Source organism: Amia ocellicauda, chromosome 13 (genome assembly GCF_036373705.1).
Source record: "Amia ocellicauda isolate fAmiCal2 chromosome 13, fAmiCal2.hap1, whole genome shotgun sequence".
Lineage (NCBI taxonomy): Eukaryota > Metazoa > Chordata > Actinopteri > Amiiformes > Amiidae > Amia > Amia ocellicauda.
Window position 1 is genome coordinate 27,418,480 of NC_089862.1, and position 16,818 is coordinate 27,435,297.

The following is a 16,818-nucleotide window of genomic DNA, read 5'->3' on the forward strand; positions in this document are numbered from 1 at the left end:
TGTTTACTGGGAGGAAAGGGGTCTGAAGCACATTGAGAGACATCTGCAAGAGTGTAAAAAACAGGATACAAGCAAACAAACCGTGCCAATTTGTATGAGCAATAATGGATAGAAAACTTTTGCCGAGGGGCATTTCCGTATTCATTGGGAAAAAAACTATCTGTAATAATAGCATTTCTCCCTCTGAACAACTAAGGGGGTTTTGGGCTGTGGCTGCCATGGTAACTTTAATCTCGGTCCATTCTGCCAGAGTATTGCAGGCAATGTGGGGAATTAATAAAATGAAATGTATTGTATCTGGCACCCAATTTATCGCAGCATTAAGGGACTCAAGGCTAGTTCATATGTGTTTTGTTAGAAACATAGGCCTGTAAGGTGAACAGCTTCTTATTTTTACATTGCATGTTTTCGTTGTATAGTCAAAGTTAACCATGCATTTTCAATATTATTACAGTACCTGTTGTTTTCTTTACTATGGTGCTACTGCACCTGTTTAACTCTCTTTTTGAGATTTTCATAGCACGACATGGGGGCAAACAGTCTAGTGTAGTTGTATACAGTATAATGTGTGTAGAGTTTGTTCTTATTTTATCTTTTTCTGGGTTTTCCTTTATATTTGAAGATGGAGGAATAAAAGTAATTATTTCAGTACCACCATTCTAAACTTCAAGGGTTAGGATAAATGCTCCTTAACAACAATAGAGCCTGTGGCCTCACGACCCACTTCACACCATCCCAGCACAGTTGGAAATGTTCTCAAAAAGATGTCTTACAGTGGAATGTGGAAATTGTGATATATTATATCCCCAGTCCTTTACACCCTCTGCTGTCACACATAATATACCCAGAGATATTGCTGTAGCCTTCATATCAGCCTGACTCATCACACAAATGCAACAGCTGTGGACCCCCTTCCATGAACCTATCCCATTCTTTCTTCACTACCCATCAGTCCTTGCAAAACCCAAGAATGTCTGACTTACTCAAAGTGAGGACCACAAATCATGTTATCTGTTTAGTGAGGAAAGACATCAGCTTTAGTAGTCTTTTGAATTAATGTATTTTGATCTTGATAAAGGGGCATTTTGTGATCACACAAATGCTTGTAGTTCATACTGCACAGCACAATACATTCACTTTAAGAGGTCTCAAACTGTTTTGTTTATGTAGTAAATTGAATACCTGTAATTCAACCACTAGCTATGGTGTAGCAAAAGAGTGACACAAAAACAACCAACAGGAATCAACTCTACGATAGTAATAATCGAAGAATACAGAGACATATATGAAAATGTTTTTGAATTTCCTCTTTCCTTCATATGTCAAATAGAGTTGGACAAAAGCAGTTAATCCATAATTTCATGTGTGTTTTTTTTCATACAGAGTTGGAAGTTGCACGGCTAAGTACCGATGGAAATTTGGCAGACTTGAAATTCCCTCAAACTGGAGGGCATGGAAACTCAATCCAGTTGTCAGCGAGCACTTTGAAACAACATGGGAAAAATGGTAGGTTTGTCCCTATAATGTCCTTTTCAGAAGTGCAGTAGATTAAGCACAATTTGCTGCATTAAAATTGTAGTGCCACTTTAATAATGGTTGAGATAGATATTTAGAATATTTCAGCATCATTGTGCTCTTACACTTTTGGCATTCAAATACAGTAGCTTCAATGACAAACGTGTTACACATGTCTGCTTGATATGCTTTAAAATAAATACACAGCAAAACAGAAGTGTTTTGCATCTCATACTTGTTTCTCTAGTCTTCTTCCTCCTGCAGAGAATATAGCACCCCCCACTTCTTCAATGCCATATCTGTTTAATTAACCCCTTCTTATATACTAAAACATACAGCATCTAAAACCATACTTTTAAATATGTTTTCTTCAATTGAGCTTAACTACCATTCTTCTTTAAGCTATCTTTTAAAAAACAAATACGTATATATATATATATATGTATATATATATATTTTTTTTATTTTTTTTTTGTATTTTATTTCTTCTACAGGTGAGATCAGAATGGCCTTTGTTCTCTACAAACACCTGGGCGCCTACCTCTCCACAGAGAATGCCAGCATGAAGTTAGGAAGTGAGGCCATTTCTACCAACTACTCCGTCATTGTCAACTCGCCAGTAATCACCGCTGCCATTAACAAGGAGAGCAACAAAGTCTACCTGTCAGACCCCGTGATCTTCACTGTCAAGCACCTGCAGGTAGAGAAAGCAGGGGTCCTCATGCTTTATTATTTAATGGTATATTTTAAAATTGCCCTTGACATGTGTCATTCTGGAATATGTCTCCTTTTCAGCCGTGCACTGAACTGGCTTGTATTGCCGGTTGCCTTATTGAAAACTGCTGGGGCAGCCCTTCCTATTTTCATTCTAAAAAGGGAGACTATATCAGTGAACAAGACTTGCTCATGATTATTATACTTTTCTGAAGAGAGCAGGATGTTCTTATTATATTGTTTGCCTTCAGGTGTGGAGAACACATTCACATTTATATCAAACCACTATGAAATATCAACCCATCTTTTTTTTCCTGTTTGGTTATTAATGTATGGCTAATTTATAACCAAATAATGGGCAGAATAATTAAAATACTTAGAATGGTGTATTTATTTATGTTCTGTTGTAACCACTATCATTCACCCCAAAGACCATCTGTGTTTTTTGTCTCCTTCAGACATTATGAAGGTAAATTAGGGCCATGAAATTGCTGTTGAATTGTTTACCAGCGGTAATGCTCAGTCACATTTCAAGCTGATTTTCAATATTGCATTTCCTAATCATTATTTAAAATTATCATACCACACACACATAGCAATACAATTCAAAGAAATAAAGCTTTTGGTGATTCCAAGCAGGAGCAAATGTTGAATGTCAGAATGCTTTCAACGGTGGTGAGTAACAGGAAAAACATGAACTCTCCCAAACTGCGTTAGCTTATTTTAGAGTTCGGTGTATGAGTACAATGCCTTAGCCAATTACCAGACTGGATGAAAGACTGTGCTAAAGTTACACATGTTCTGTGGGCAGAACTGCACACTATTAGTAGAGATACCTTTCAAAATGAAGTGGGAAGTGTCAGTGACAGGGCCAAAGCTATTACTGCCACAGTGGACCTACACCCTTTTCAATTCTGAGTGCACGAGTGGCAGGCTGCAGCAGTATTGTTGATTATATGGTATGTGATGGTTTTCATAACCTTCCTACCAAAAGGGCTGATGTCAATGAAATGTGGAAATGGTGTATTTAGTTCTCCGGAGTGAGTTTACTTGAATTGATAGCCATGATTATGTGTCTTAGTAGTTCATACTATAATTCAAGATTCTTTTTGGATACCATGAAGTAAACAACAAAATAAAGGGTCTGTTCAGACATTTCTGATGCAAGAGAAATACTGTACCTAGAGTCACCTGGATTGCAAGAGTTGTACCATGAAGGCTTGCCACTAGACAATATCTCACCCATTTCCATTTTTGATCCTATTTATATGTTAACTAGCTAATCTTTTGCTTAGTTTAGAAATGAATGAATACATTTGCAGATCAAAGGCTGGTTCCCATCTAAAAGCCAATAGAATTAATTCCCTACCATGAGATAATGAAAGCGTCTAAAAAAAACCTACTGAAATACAATGTTTACTTTGTGTTCATAGATATTAACATAATATCAACTCGGAGCAATCATACAGTTACCAGAGTACAGGGTTGTGGGGGTTGTCATCCCCAGCACTGAGAAAGGTCATTGGATTTAGAGACTGAATATATTCATTACACATTGCAGCTGGCAGAATTGTTACTTTAACAAACATACATTATTTACAGTTTTTGAAATTTGAAATATAATGTACTGACATGATCAAATTTTAAATTGGTTCTTGTACTTTATTTGATTAATTTGATTTTCTAATTACCTTTTCAGCAATCTGAAGAAAATTTCAACCCCAACTGCTCTTTCTGGAGTTATTCTAAGCGTACCATGACTGGATACTGGTCAACCCAAGACTGCCGGCTGCTGGGGACAAACAGGACGCACACGACCTGCTCTTGTACACACCTCACCAATTTTGCGGTTCTGATGGCACATGTTGAGGTTAAGGTAAGCACGTTCTCACATTTCTGCAACTCTTGCTCATCTAATGTATACATATTTTAAATTATTTTTTATTTTAGTCCTTTGGTGATATTTAGAAATCCTGACAGCTTACTTTATATCCAAAGTAAGTAATTTGTTTTAGTTAGATTGCCATTTACAATGTACAAGGGTGGGAGTGTACAACAAAATTCCTTCTTTCTTGTGCTGCTAAGAGAATAGGTTGACGTTTGGAATTGAAATGACCTGAATACCATGTAGAGGAAAATAAAAGACTTGACTATATGAAAGCAAGAGAATCAGCATGCATTAGAGATGAGTAAAAAAATGAACAAAAGAAAACATATGCTATATGTAAATATAATACATTAAAATTAATAATAGTACATTAATGTGAATACATATTAGAATACCACAAGTTACAATATTTATTACAATATACACTATATAATTTGATTTTACTTTATTCGAGACATAAAGTATTAACGTATAATATTTCATTATAATTAACGTATAATATTTAACTTATGTGGCATTTTCTTCACTTTGTTTCCATGTACTTTTTCTCCAGTTATGACGTTTCTTAATTAAATGACTTATTAATTGTATCATTAATTTTACAATGTGTGCTACTTTTCTTTTACTGCTTAAAATAAATAACATGCATGTCATATCAAACTGAGAAAGCACACACAGCACACACATACAGTGGGTATAGGAAATATTGACTCCCCTTGGACTTATTCTAATTGTGTTGTGTAACAATCTGGAATTTAAATGCATTTACACCTTTGATTTTCACAACTTACTCCACACTTTCAATGTGGGGAAAAAATGGGGTTGTGGGGTGGGGGGGAGAAAAACAAATCAATTGATAATAAAAAACTGAAAAATTTTTTTTAGATAATGATTCACCACCTCTGCTATTGTCCTAATTAAGACCAGGTGCAACCAGTTGCCATCAGAATTCACACAATAAGTTGAATGGAGTCTAACTGTGTCCTATAAAAGTGGTTCACTTGATTTCAGATTAAATATACCTGTCTCTGCAAGGTCCCACAGTTTGGTAGTACAATCAACTCAAAGATACTACCATGAAGACCAAGGATCTCTAACAAATACATTTGGATAAAGTTGTGGAAAGGCAAAGATCAGGGGAGGGGTATACAAATATTTCTAAGGCATTCAATGTAATGGATAGGAAACTTTTGCCGAAGAGCATTTCTGTATTCATTGAAGATAAAACTATCTTTGGAGCACAGTCAAGTTGATCATTAAGAAATTGAAGGTATTCAGCATCACTCAGAATCTGCTTAGAGCAGGCAGTCCTCCCAAACTGAGCAGCCGAGTGAGAAGGGCATTGGTCAGAGAAGCCACTAAGAGGCTAATGACAACTCTGAAAGACCTGCAGCATTCCAAGGCTGAGATGGGAGAAACTGTCCATATGTATACAGTAGCTCATTTACTCCACAAATCTGGCTTTGGCTTTGAAAGAGGCCATTTCTCAAAAGAAAAACATATAAAATCCAACTTGGAATTTTCAAAAGATGTGGCAAAGATACTGTTGTCCGATGAAACAAAAACAAAACTATTTCACCTAAATTCAAAATGTTATGGTGCAAACCATACACAGCACATAACTCAGGTACCACCATCCCTACTGTAAAGCAAGGCTGGTGGCAGCATCATGGGGATGCTTTGCAGTGGCAGGGACTGGGAAGCTTGTCAGGGTAGAGGGCAAAATCGATGGAGCTAAATAAACGCAAATCCAAAGGAAAACCTGCTTCAGTCTGCAAAAGACCTAAAACTGGGACTGAGGGAATGACACAGCCAAGCACTAAGGCGACACTGGGGAGGCTTAAAAACAAGTAACTGAATGTCCATTGACCCAGTCAATGTCCAAACTTGAATCTGATTGAGAATCTATGGAAAAACTTAAAGCTTACTGTCCACCAATGATCCCCAACTGACCTGACAGAGCTTGAACAATATTGCCTAGAAGAATGGGTGAATATTGCACAATCCACATGTGTAAACTTGGTAGAGACCTATCCCAAAAGACTTATAGCTGTAATTGCTGCCAAAGATTGTTCTGCCAAGTATTGACTCAGGGGGGTGAATACTTCTCTAACCAAGACATTTTTTTTTTCATTAACTGTTGTTTCACAGTAACAAATGTCTTGCCTCTTCAAAGTGTAGTAGGTTGTGTAAATCAAAGGAAAATAAATCTAATTTATATATAGTGCCTATAGGAAGTCTAAACCCGTCTTTCATTTTTTTCACCTTTTGTAGCCTTGAATTAAAATGCAGTAAAACTTTTTTTTTTTCATTTATCTGCACTTCCAACCCTACAACTGTGAAAAAAAAAATCTAGAAATGTTTAGAACATTTATTAAAAATACAAAATGAAATAGCTTGGTTGGATAAGTATCCACCCCCCTTTTAATAGCAATCCTAAATTAGCTCCACTGTAACCAAATCACACACCAAGTTAAGTGGTCTCCACCTGTGTTAAATTGTAGTGATTCACATGATTTCAGGATAAATGCAGCAGTTCCTGTAACTTCCCTCCGCTGGGTTGTGCATTTCAAAGTAAAGACTCAACCATGAGCTTTCAAAATAACTCCAAGATAGATTTATTGATGGGAAGAGATCAGGGGATGGGTATGACAAAATATCAAAGTCCTTGAAATATCCCTTGGAGCACGGTCAAAACTTTTATTAAGAAGTTAAAGGTGTATGACACCACCGAAGACCCTGCCTAGAACAGACCGTCCCTCCAAATGTGATGACTGAGCAAGAAGGAGACTGATGAGAGAGGCTACCAAGAGGCCAATGACAACTTCACAAGAGCTACAGGCTTTTTTGACAAAGACTGACAAGAATTTCCCAAGCACTCCACAAATCTAGTCTTCATGGTAGGGTGGCAAGAAGGAAGCCATTCCCGAATAAAGCCCACTTGAAACACTCAGGAGATTATGTAGCCATGTGGCAAGATGTTTTGTAATCTGAAGAAACTTAAATTGAAATTTTGGCATAAATGCAAAGCGTTATGTTTGGCGCAAACCGAACACAGTGCATCACCAAAAGAACATGGTTGTGGCTGCATCATGTTATGGGGATGTTACAAGGGAAAATTAATGGAGCAAAGTACAGAAAAGTCCTTGATGAAAACCTGAAACTTTCTTTGAGTATGACAATGACCTGAAGCACACAGCCAAAACTACACTGGAGTGGCTAAGGAACAAAAAGGTAAATGTGCTTGAGTGGCCCAATCAGAGCCCTGACCTAAATTCAATCAAAAATGCGTGGCAGGATTTGAAGATTGCTGTCCATCAACAGAGCTTGAACAGTTTTGTAAAGAACAATGGTCAAACCTTTTTCAGTGGGGTGAAGACTTACCCAATAATGACATTTCTGTTTTGGTTTTGTTGGTGCTGCAAATGATGGTGTGTAGATCAGTGGGAAAAAATCCTCATTTAAATGCATGAAACTCTGAGTCACTGACGCAGCCAAATGTGAAAAAGTTCAAGGGGGTGTAGACTTTCTATAGACAGTGTATATATTACAGTTTTCTAGTAACATGGATTTAATTTCACATACACTGGAAAGCAAACAATTAAATAAGATGCATGTACTACTCAGTATCTTTTGTTGTCCATTCATTGTGTTTTTTTGTCTTTCATGTTCTTCAAAATGTGTTAACATAGCACTGAAAGGAAGATGTGAGAAGTGTCGCATGATGGCATATCCTTACTGTGTGTTATACAGTGCAGGAATTGCCATTGTCACAGCTCTTTTTCCCTTGCGATCTAAGCTCAGGCCCTTTCTTGGTGACAGACAGTTAGATTACTCTGTCACTGGAAGTTTGAGGGCCCAAGTGAAGCATGGTGTTGGCAGTAGCAAGTTAGGACTCTATAATTCCTGTCCCAGTTGGCTTTTGTCCACACTGCATACTGCTGCTTTTGCAAGATACATGAGACCCACAGTCTGTCATGGGTCACTGTACGTGAACACTAGCTGGTGTTCATCAGTCAGGATTCTGGCTTAGGAAGCATTTTTTTTCTTTCCAAAGGCAAGACTGAATACCAGTTCTGATGAACAATGCATAATAGTTGTTCAATACAGAATGACAAATGAATGGAGTGCTATTGAAGGGGTTTCTGTTGAGGTTCCTTTTTAGTGAATCATAGAAAGCATCATATGTTGTTGATCTAAAATATACAACTTCAGAACAACATTGGCAAAGTGTGTTTCACCAAGGTCCTGCATATTGTGGGTTTCTGTATACATTAGTTATATTATTACTTTTCAATCTTCTAACAATGTAGTTTTAAAAATAATAAAATACAAAATATGTGATACATGAATTTTATATTTTATCATTAGCCCTGAGCAGGTAAATTAAGCTGAATTATTGTTTTATGAACAGGATTATTTTACATCCAAACATATGTACAGTAAAACAAATGTCTGAGGTTCCCAGAACTGTGTGATCACATTAGTTTCTATGGTTACAAAGCTCATCCCACACGGCACTTTAGTACTCTTCTTCCACACAGCTTCATTTGTTTACTGTTTTGGCTACACTTTGTCTTCATCCATTGTTTGATTCTGCTTGTTTGTATGTAAATTAAATATATAGTGCATGATGGTCCCGCTAAGATAGTGCCTGATTTAAAAAATATATATATTGCAATACATTGAACAATTTTACATATTTTATTTTTATACTATTTTGATTATTCTGAAAAATGCCTACAGCTATAATCATTAAAAAAATTAAAAGTTTTCTCACTGCAGCAAACATTTTCTAAGACGGTGGAACAAAAGCAAATGATTCACTGTTCTTTCAATCAGCAGTGCTGGTGTGGTAGACACTGTGTATTTATAATGTGTTCATATTAACAAATTAAAGGGATATGGAAGAATGTTGCAGTCAAAATCAAATGCTATGTATTGTAATTATAGAAGGAGATTGCTTTGGCCCTGGTGTATCCTGGGAAGACAAAACAAAACAAAACATTCAGATAGTGTTTAGCAGCAGTTATTTGAATAGGTGGCTGAAGATACTATTATATTGTCAGACTTGAAGGTTGGTAAAGCTAAATGTGAATAATTGTAGAACTTCCTGGTGCTGTGTATAGTTGTTTCAAACATCTAGTATCAGGCAGAATGAAGCATTTGGGTGAAAGTAGTTTGAGAGGGAACACAGCCGACTCCTAGAGACTGAATGTACCATCTGGATCTCCGTGTTGTGTTGTAATCAGACCCTAAACGTCTTTAAGATTTAGGCTGGAGTTGCCATATCATCAGGGTAATAAGGATGTTTTTAAATCCACTTGCCTTATCTCTGGAAACTGAATTGGGATAAGGTTTGACTAAAGCACCACAGTAGAGGTGAATCCTTTCATTTATATTACACAATTATACTGCTAGTTAATCATTCCTTTTTATTTTCAATGTTCATAAAAGGACGTTTTCTATTTTCACCATAGATGAAGAATAAAAGTCTGTGTCATTTACTAAGCCTGTAAAAATTCATTAAAAGGAGATGTTTCAGAGTTTTTTTTTTATATATCTCATTATTGGTGATGTCACTGCATTTTTGATTGGATGTTAATGGAGATGAATCGTTGCTTCGGGATCTCGAGAGACTGTGCAGTCAATGTTGGCTCCATCATGGAAAAAACATTTAACCCCATTGCCTACAAATGTATAGATCTTGTTTTGTTTCAAACAATCTTGATTTTCTGTCAGATATCGGAGATAAGAAAATAAGTACATTTAAATCACTTGCATTCTCTCTTACAATGTGTGTTCTATCACAGAACAGGCCACTAAAATAAGAATTACAATCATGCCCTAGTATTTTCAATATCCGAACCAAGATGCAATATATTCTGCATCTTTGGTTTGATTAAATTGTTCTCTGTACTGATTGGATCCTCTACTGTGAAAAGCATTGCCTAAAGAAAATGTACCAACAGGGATTTCAAAGTACTAATGGAGCTTTTACCACGAGACAAACTAAAAAAAGATATAAACATAAGAATGAATACATGTTTTACTCTAAGATGTCTACCTCATGTGACTGAATATGATAAATATTCTGGCTTATAGAAATCATAGAAGTTTGATTTAGCTTTGACAATATAAAATATTAACGGTGTTCACATTGTACTAAATGCATTGTGAGTAAAGCTTTCAGGGGACAGTACACTGGAGAGACATGGAGATGAGTACTGAACTCTCAGTGATGCTTCTGGAGGGATGGAAGCTTCCAATGAATTCTTGTCTCAAACCAAGTAATAGTAGAATCAAAGTATAAGTTACTGTAAATAATTTTTCCTGCTTAGCCTCTGGTCTTATCTGCTTTACGATAACCTGGTTAATTTGACTTGCCATTCTTGGAAAACCAAGCTTTCCCAGCTGTTGTAGCAGACGGTTGCTAACATTGTCTCTGCCTCTGTTCTTAAAGGTTTTATTTGAATGTTATGTGGTTGGCACCTGGATATATTTTTTTCTTTCTAAATATTCATAGTTTCCCCAACAAAAATCAGAAAACTAATTAGAGATCCAAAATTGGTAATTTTTGCTAATTAGTGTTTAAAGGGATAGCTGTTTTTCAAATGTAATTTTTTTTAAGTATGCTTTATCATTTGATTCATATCTAATACACTTAAAAATAACAAATCACAACTGTTATCTGTTATTTAATTGTTTCTTTACCCATAGTGCTTTGTCATTTGTATTATAAACCAGTGGCACCATTCAAATACATTTGATCTTTTCAAATGACACTCCGGAATTCCCAGGTTAATATCGGAAGTAAATAATTAATAATAACTGTTATATAATCTTATCAGATCATGCTAAGAGTTTAATAAGATGAAAATGAGGCCAGAAGGAGGAAATGTTGAAACTGCTGCAGGGAAGCAAGGCATTGTATATACAGACTGGTTTAAATATGTTTTATTCATTTCCAGCCACAGTGCGATTAGCAATCTAGACCATATTTCAATAAGGCTGCTGTCAAATACTATGCATAATTGTGATAAAATCACACAGACTGCAAAACTGGGTTTTTCTTGTTTCTGAGATATACAGGAGCTGGAGTATATTATGCAGTTACATGATGATTTAAGACAGTTCATATAACCTATATGGAAATATTAAAATCCATCTATTCTGTGCAACACTGTAGATGATAATAAAATAACGTAAAATCTAACACTTTGCAAATATTCACTATTGTTTATTCCGTCACATAAAATTGTATGGTGTAACATTTTTACTAGTGTTATGAATAAACACAACAAAATGTGGTGCATACACACAACATGGCTACATTTCAGTGGATTCACTGTTGATTTGGAAATGTTATTTTATGTTGTGTTGTATCTTGTTTTTATCAGCTTCTATTTGCTGACTCTAAAATTGTCATGAAAATGGCTTAACTTTGTGGGTAATTTTGTCACACTCTGTTAAAAGTGAAAAACAAATGCTTCAGGTTGTATATCGCTCCATTTCAGTCACTTGCCAAGTTTTTTTCAGGCACTCTACTCTGATTTTATTGTGCTCCTGTCATTTCTCCAGCAGTTGTCACATCAAAACAAAGAAGCTATGGCATTGCATCCGCCCACGAGTCGACTCAGCCAGGCTTGCACAAATAATAAAACTCATTCAACTGTCAGAACTATGTGGAGAAATAGTAAAAGATGTTTCTCAATGCGTACAATATTTGGAAGGAAAATAATCATGCAAATGCAGGATGAATGATTGTCCAATACAGTTGCTTCACAAGAGTTAAAATGTAAGCCTGTTAAGATCATCATAGAAAACAAAAGATAAAACTCTGGTAGTGCAATACCTCCAGGTATGGCTTTACAATATACACACACCTTTGGGATTTTAGAAATAATGCAACATTGATAAATACATACATACATATATATTTCTTCTTCTTCTTTATTATTATTATTATTATTATTATTATTATTATTATTATTATTATTATTATTATATATTTGTATTATTACTACATTATAACAATCATATTACAGACACATCAAATGCTTACATGGACACAAAAATATGCATGCCGATTTGATTGTTAGTTTTTTTAGAGAAACAAAAGTGTGCATTTACTCCTGGAAAGAGATGCAGTAAGGATAATGTTTGCTATAATATATATATATATATAGTTTATTTTTGTAATTGCAATCGCACTGCTTCAAATTAAGAACTATTCTGTATGGCATAGCCAGTCACATGTAGAATATAATTTAATTTACTTTTTATACATATGTATATACAAATGGCTTCAATTACATATATATACATATACACAAAAAAAGCCCTTGTTTAACACAGGTGACAACACTTTTACACGGTTTTGATTAGACATGATTTATATTTAGACACCCGTTCTATACAACACAGGGACCAGTTTAGATTGTCCGAAGGTTTCTATGGTGATACGGAAGATTTTGGAGATTAGTTTTCTGTATGTGCTGATCAATGAACAACTGAGATGACGATGGGTGCACCCCACCCGCTCATGCTTCTCTCACAGTGACGCCGTGAGACTCGCTGTGAGGACATCTGTGTTGGCTACGGTAACGTGCCCTTCACAACTCTGGATACACTACTGTATTACACTTATTTATAATGTTTTGTATATATACAATAGGTATAAATAAAGGCCATTATAGCCATATTATAGTATAAATGTAATATACTTGTTTATTTTGAACCTTGAGCTGTTTTATGCTTCAAAGGCTGATTCTCCTTATCCCTTATTTTCCATAAGATCAAGAGCTGAAACAGCATTGTTTTAATATCCACAGTATAATTCAAGAATGTAACCCACATTTTCAACAAGGTGTGACTTGTATATATATATATATATATATATATATATATATATATATATATATATATATATATATATATATATATATATATATATGTACAGTGAGGGAAAGAAAGTATTTGATCCCCTGCTGATTTTGTACGTTTGCCCACTGACAAAGAGATGATCAGTCTATAATTTTAATGGTAGGTGTATTTTAACAGTGAGAGACAGAATAACAACAAAAAAATCCAGAAAAACGCATTTCAAAAAGTTAAAAATTGATTTGCATGTTAATGAGGGAAATAAGTATTTGATCCCCTATCAATCAGCAAGATTTCTGGCTCCCAGGTGTCTTTTATACAGGTAACAAGCTGAGATTAGGAGCACTCTCCTAAAGGGAGTGCTCCTAATCTCAGCTCGTTACCTGTATAAAAGACACCTGTCCACAGAAGCAATCAATCAATCAGATTCCAAACTCTCCACCATGGCCAAGACCAAAGAGCTGTCCAAGGATGTCAGGGACAAGATTGTAGACCTACACAAGGCTGGAATGGGCTACGAGACCATCGCCAAGCAGCTTGGTGAGAAGGTGACAACAGTTGGTGCGATTATTCGCAAATGGAAGAAACACAAAATAACTGTCAGTCTCCCTCGGTCTGGGGCTCCATGCAAGATCTCACCTCGTGAAGTTTCAATGATCATGAGAACAGTGAGGAATCAGCCCAGAACTACACGAGAGGATGTTGTTAATGATCTCAAGGCAGCTGGGACCATTGTCACCAAGAAAACAATTGGTAACACACTATGCCGTGAAGGACTGAAATCCTGCAGCACCTGCAAGGTCCCCCTGCTCAAGAAAGCAGATGTACAGGCCCATCTGAAGTTTGCCAGTGAACATCTGAATGATTCAGAGGAGAACTGGGTGAAAGTGTTGTGGTCAGATGAGACCAAAATTGAGCTCTTTGGCAGGAGGAGGAAGAATGACCCCAAGAACACCATCCCCACCGTCAAACATGGAGGTGGAAACATTATGCATTGGGGGTGTTTTTCTGCTAAGGGGACAGGACAACTGCACCGCATCAAAGGGACGATGGACGGGGCCATGTACCGTCAAATCTTGGGTGAGAACCTCCTTCCCTCAGCCAGGGCATTGAAAATGGGTCGTGGATGGGTATTCCAGCATGAAAATGACCCAAAACACAGCCAAGGCAACAAAGGAGTGGCTCAAGAAGAAGCACATTAAGGTCCTGGAGTGGCCTAGCCAGTCTCCAGACCTTAATCCCATAGAAAATCTGTGGAGGGAGCTGAAGGTTCGAGTTGCCAAACATCAGCCTCGAAACCTTAATGACTTGGAGAGGATCTGCAAAGAGGAGTGGGACAAAATCCCTACTGAGATTTGTGCAAACCTGGTGGCCAACTACAAGAAACGTCTGACCTCTGTGATTGCCAACATGGGTTTTGCCACCAAGTACTAAGTCGAAGGGGTCAAATACTTATTTCCCTCATTAACATGCAAATCAATTGATAACTTTTTTGAAATGCGTTTTTCTGGATTTTTTTGTTGTTATTCTGTCTCTCACTGTTAAAATACACCTACCATTAAAATTATAGACTGATCATTTCTTTGTCAGTGGGCAAACATACAAAATCAGCAGGGGATCAAATACTTTTTTCCCCCACTGTATATAGGTGGGTGGGATCTGTGCGGCAGACCGGGGACCCAGCTGGGCTTGCGGATTTATTGCCGTGGCTCTCTTGCTTTTAGCAAGCTGTAAAGGACACCCTGCAAAGAAGAGGTTCCTCTACAGCATGCAATAATACAATGCAAATATATATATAATACAGTGCATATATATATATATATAATATATAATATTATACACTGCTATACACAGCACGGAGTGAAGGACACAATAATATTAACAATATTTTTTTTTTTAGCTTGGCAAATGCTAGCAAACAGCAATTGATAAGTACTCTTCTGAATTAATTATATTAATACAGAAAGATTATTGTTTATGCTCACGTTTCTGGAGAGAGTATTCACAATGGGAATGGCAAAAATGAGAGTACTGTACCTTTCACTCTATATAACAAGCAGGGGGGCATTGCTTGAGTGACAGTGTACAGTATCCTATATGCTGTATCCTTCCGTTCACAGATCCCATTGTAATGACATAAGCCCCTTCCCCTTTGGGTGGAAGGATAACTTAAGGAATCAGAGGATGTGCCAAATTACCCTGACCTTTACAATATATACATTGACAACATCATCAGACATGGAAAGATGCAATAAAACCATTAGGTTTTTCAACAGCCAGTTTCATGAATGGGTTAGCAAACAAAAAAGGTCTACCCTTAGAAGGTATGAAGCAATGCTCATGGCTCCAAATTAATTAAGTCAAGAAATCACACCTTAGTTCTGAAAACAAAAGGAAAGGCAATTAAATACCTAGTGCAGACTATAGCAATGAAATGCACTTTAAATTTGAAGGTGATAACACTTTGCAAACAGATGTTGAGGATCCCTCCAGATGATGAAATGAAATAAACATCCAGTCAGATTATATGGATAATTAAATGACAGCAACTGCACAGAAAAAAATATAAAGGGTGCACCAGAACTTAGAAAATTATCAATATCAGGGTTGTTTCCACAGAAACAACATTTGGAATTGGTCCCTGAAGACTAGAATGGCTAGTCGCAACATTGGACAAAGCACAACTCCTTGCTAGAGGTCAGGAGGAAGATAATTGCTCACAGCAGTCATAGCTTCGGAAATGTATAACACTCTTGTGATATAATCTTATATTAAGATACAGTTTTTTTTCCCCAAGGATCCTTGTGAGAAGATATTACCAAGTTACTTAAGGCAGGGCTCCCCTCATCTGGCCTCTGCAGATTGTTGCTCTCTAGAGAATGTTATGGCAGGGCAAGGTAAATGTGACTTAGACAATTTCCCCAAAGGAATGTCTAGACTGATGTGGTGCACTTTGCTGGTCCCCAGCCAAGATCTACAGCTGAGTAGGACCGGGACATAAACCAGTGACCTTCCAGTTGCTCACTCTACAAAACACTTTATATGCTATTTTAACAACGTGAGTCACAGAGGACCCCCTGATAGTGTGCTTTTAACCAGAACATTGCAGACTGTTCTTTTTTTAATATATTATTATTATTTTCGTCAGTAAAAGCTTGCTTTTCTACTATGAGTACTTCTTTGAAAGGTCAGCTGTCTTTTCAGAAAAGAATGTGACACAATATTCCCAGTGTCCTGGGAGGATTTACAACTAACTTGTTCCTGCTTACTCCACAATAAAATGGACAGAAACTCGCTTTGTCCCGCAGTTCCCATTGATTTATCAACTGGGCACAGTAAGCTTTACTTCAAGGGGTTTATCTGATCTTTTTTTTTCACCCTATTATTACTTTTTCTTTTTAGATGAACTTAATCTTTGCAAGGCTCGCCATAGGACTGTATAATAGCAAGCAATCTTTCTGATTTGCAGGGGTTGAGAGGTTTATTGAGTTCCCATTTCTGTGCAATGTGTGCCTTGAGCTGCAGGTTTAGAGATTCTACACATCTGTCTATTAGAATATAAAGCAGACTCACCAGAAATTAATAATGAACAGAAATATGGCTGCACTGTGTAAATAAAAGCACTGAATTGAATCAAGTAGTTGATGTAAAAGAAGTGACTTGAACTCATATCCTTGGAACTGGAAGCTGACACTGGTCAGAAATATATACACTCACCTAAAGGATTATTAGGAACACCTGTTCAATTTCTCATTAATGCAATTATCTAAACAACCAATCACATGGCAGTTGCTTCAATGCATTTAGGGGTGTGGTCC

General features: G+C 36.6%; 1 protein-coding gene across 7 annotated transcripts in view; it reads left to right on the forward strand.

Moving 5' to 3' along the window:
- The window catches only part of adgrl3.1 (adhesion G protein-coupled receptor L3.1), a 299,214-nt gene that overhangs the window by 225,567 nt on the left and 56,829 nt on the right, over positions 1-16,818 (forward strand). For all 7 annotated transcript variants that reach the window (XM_066720389.1, XM_066720391.1, XM_066720392.1 and 4 more), the window contains exons 13-15: positions 1,384-1,506; positions 2,010-2,215; positions 3,929-4,105. In XM_066720389.1, coding sequence (XP_066576486.1) covers positions 1,384-1,506; positions 2,010-2,215; positions 3,929-4,105 — 506 coding nt within the window. The remainder of the gene's footprint in view (positions 1-1,383; positions 1,507-2,009; positions 2,216-3,928; positions 4,106-16,818) is intronic.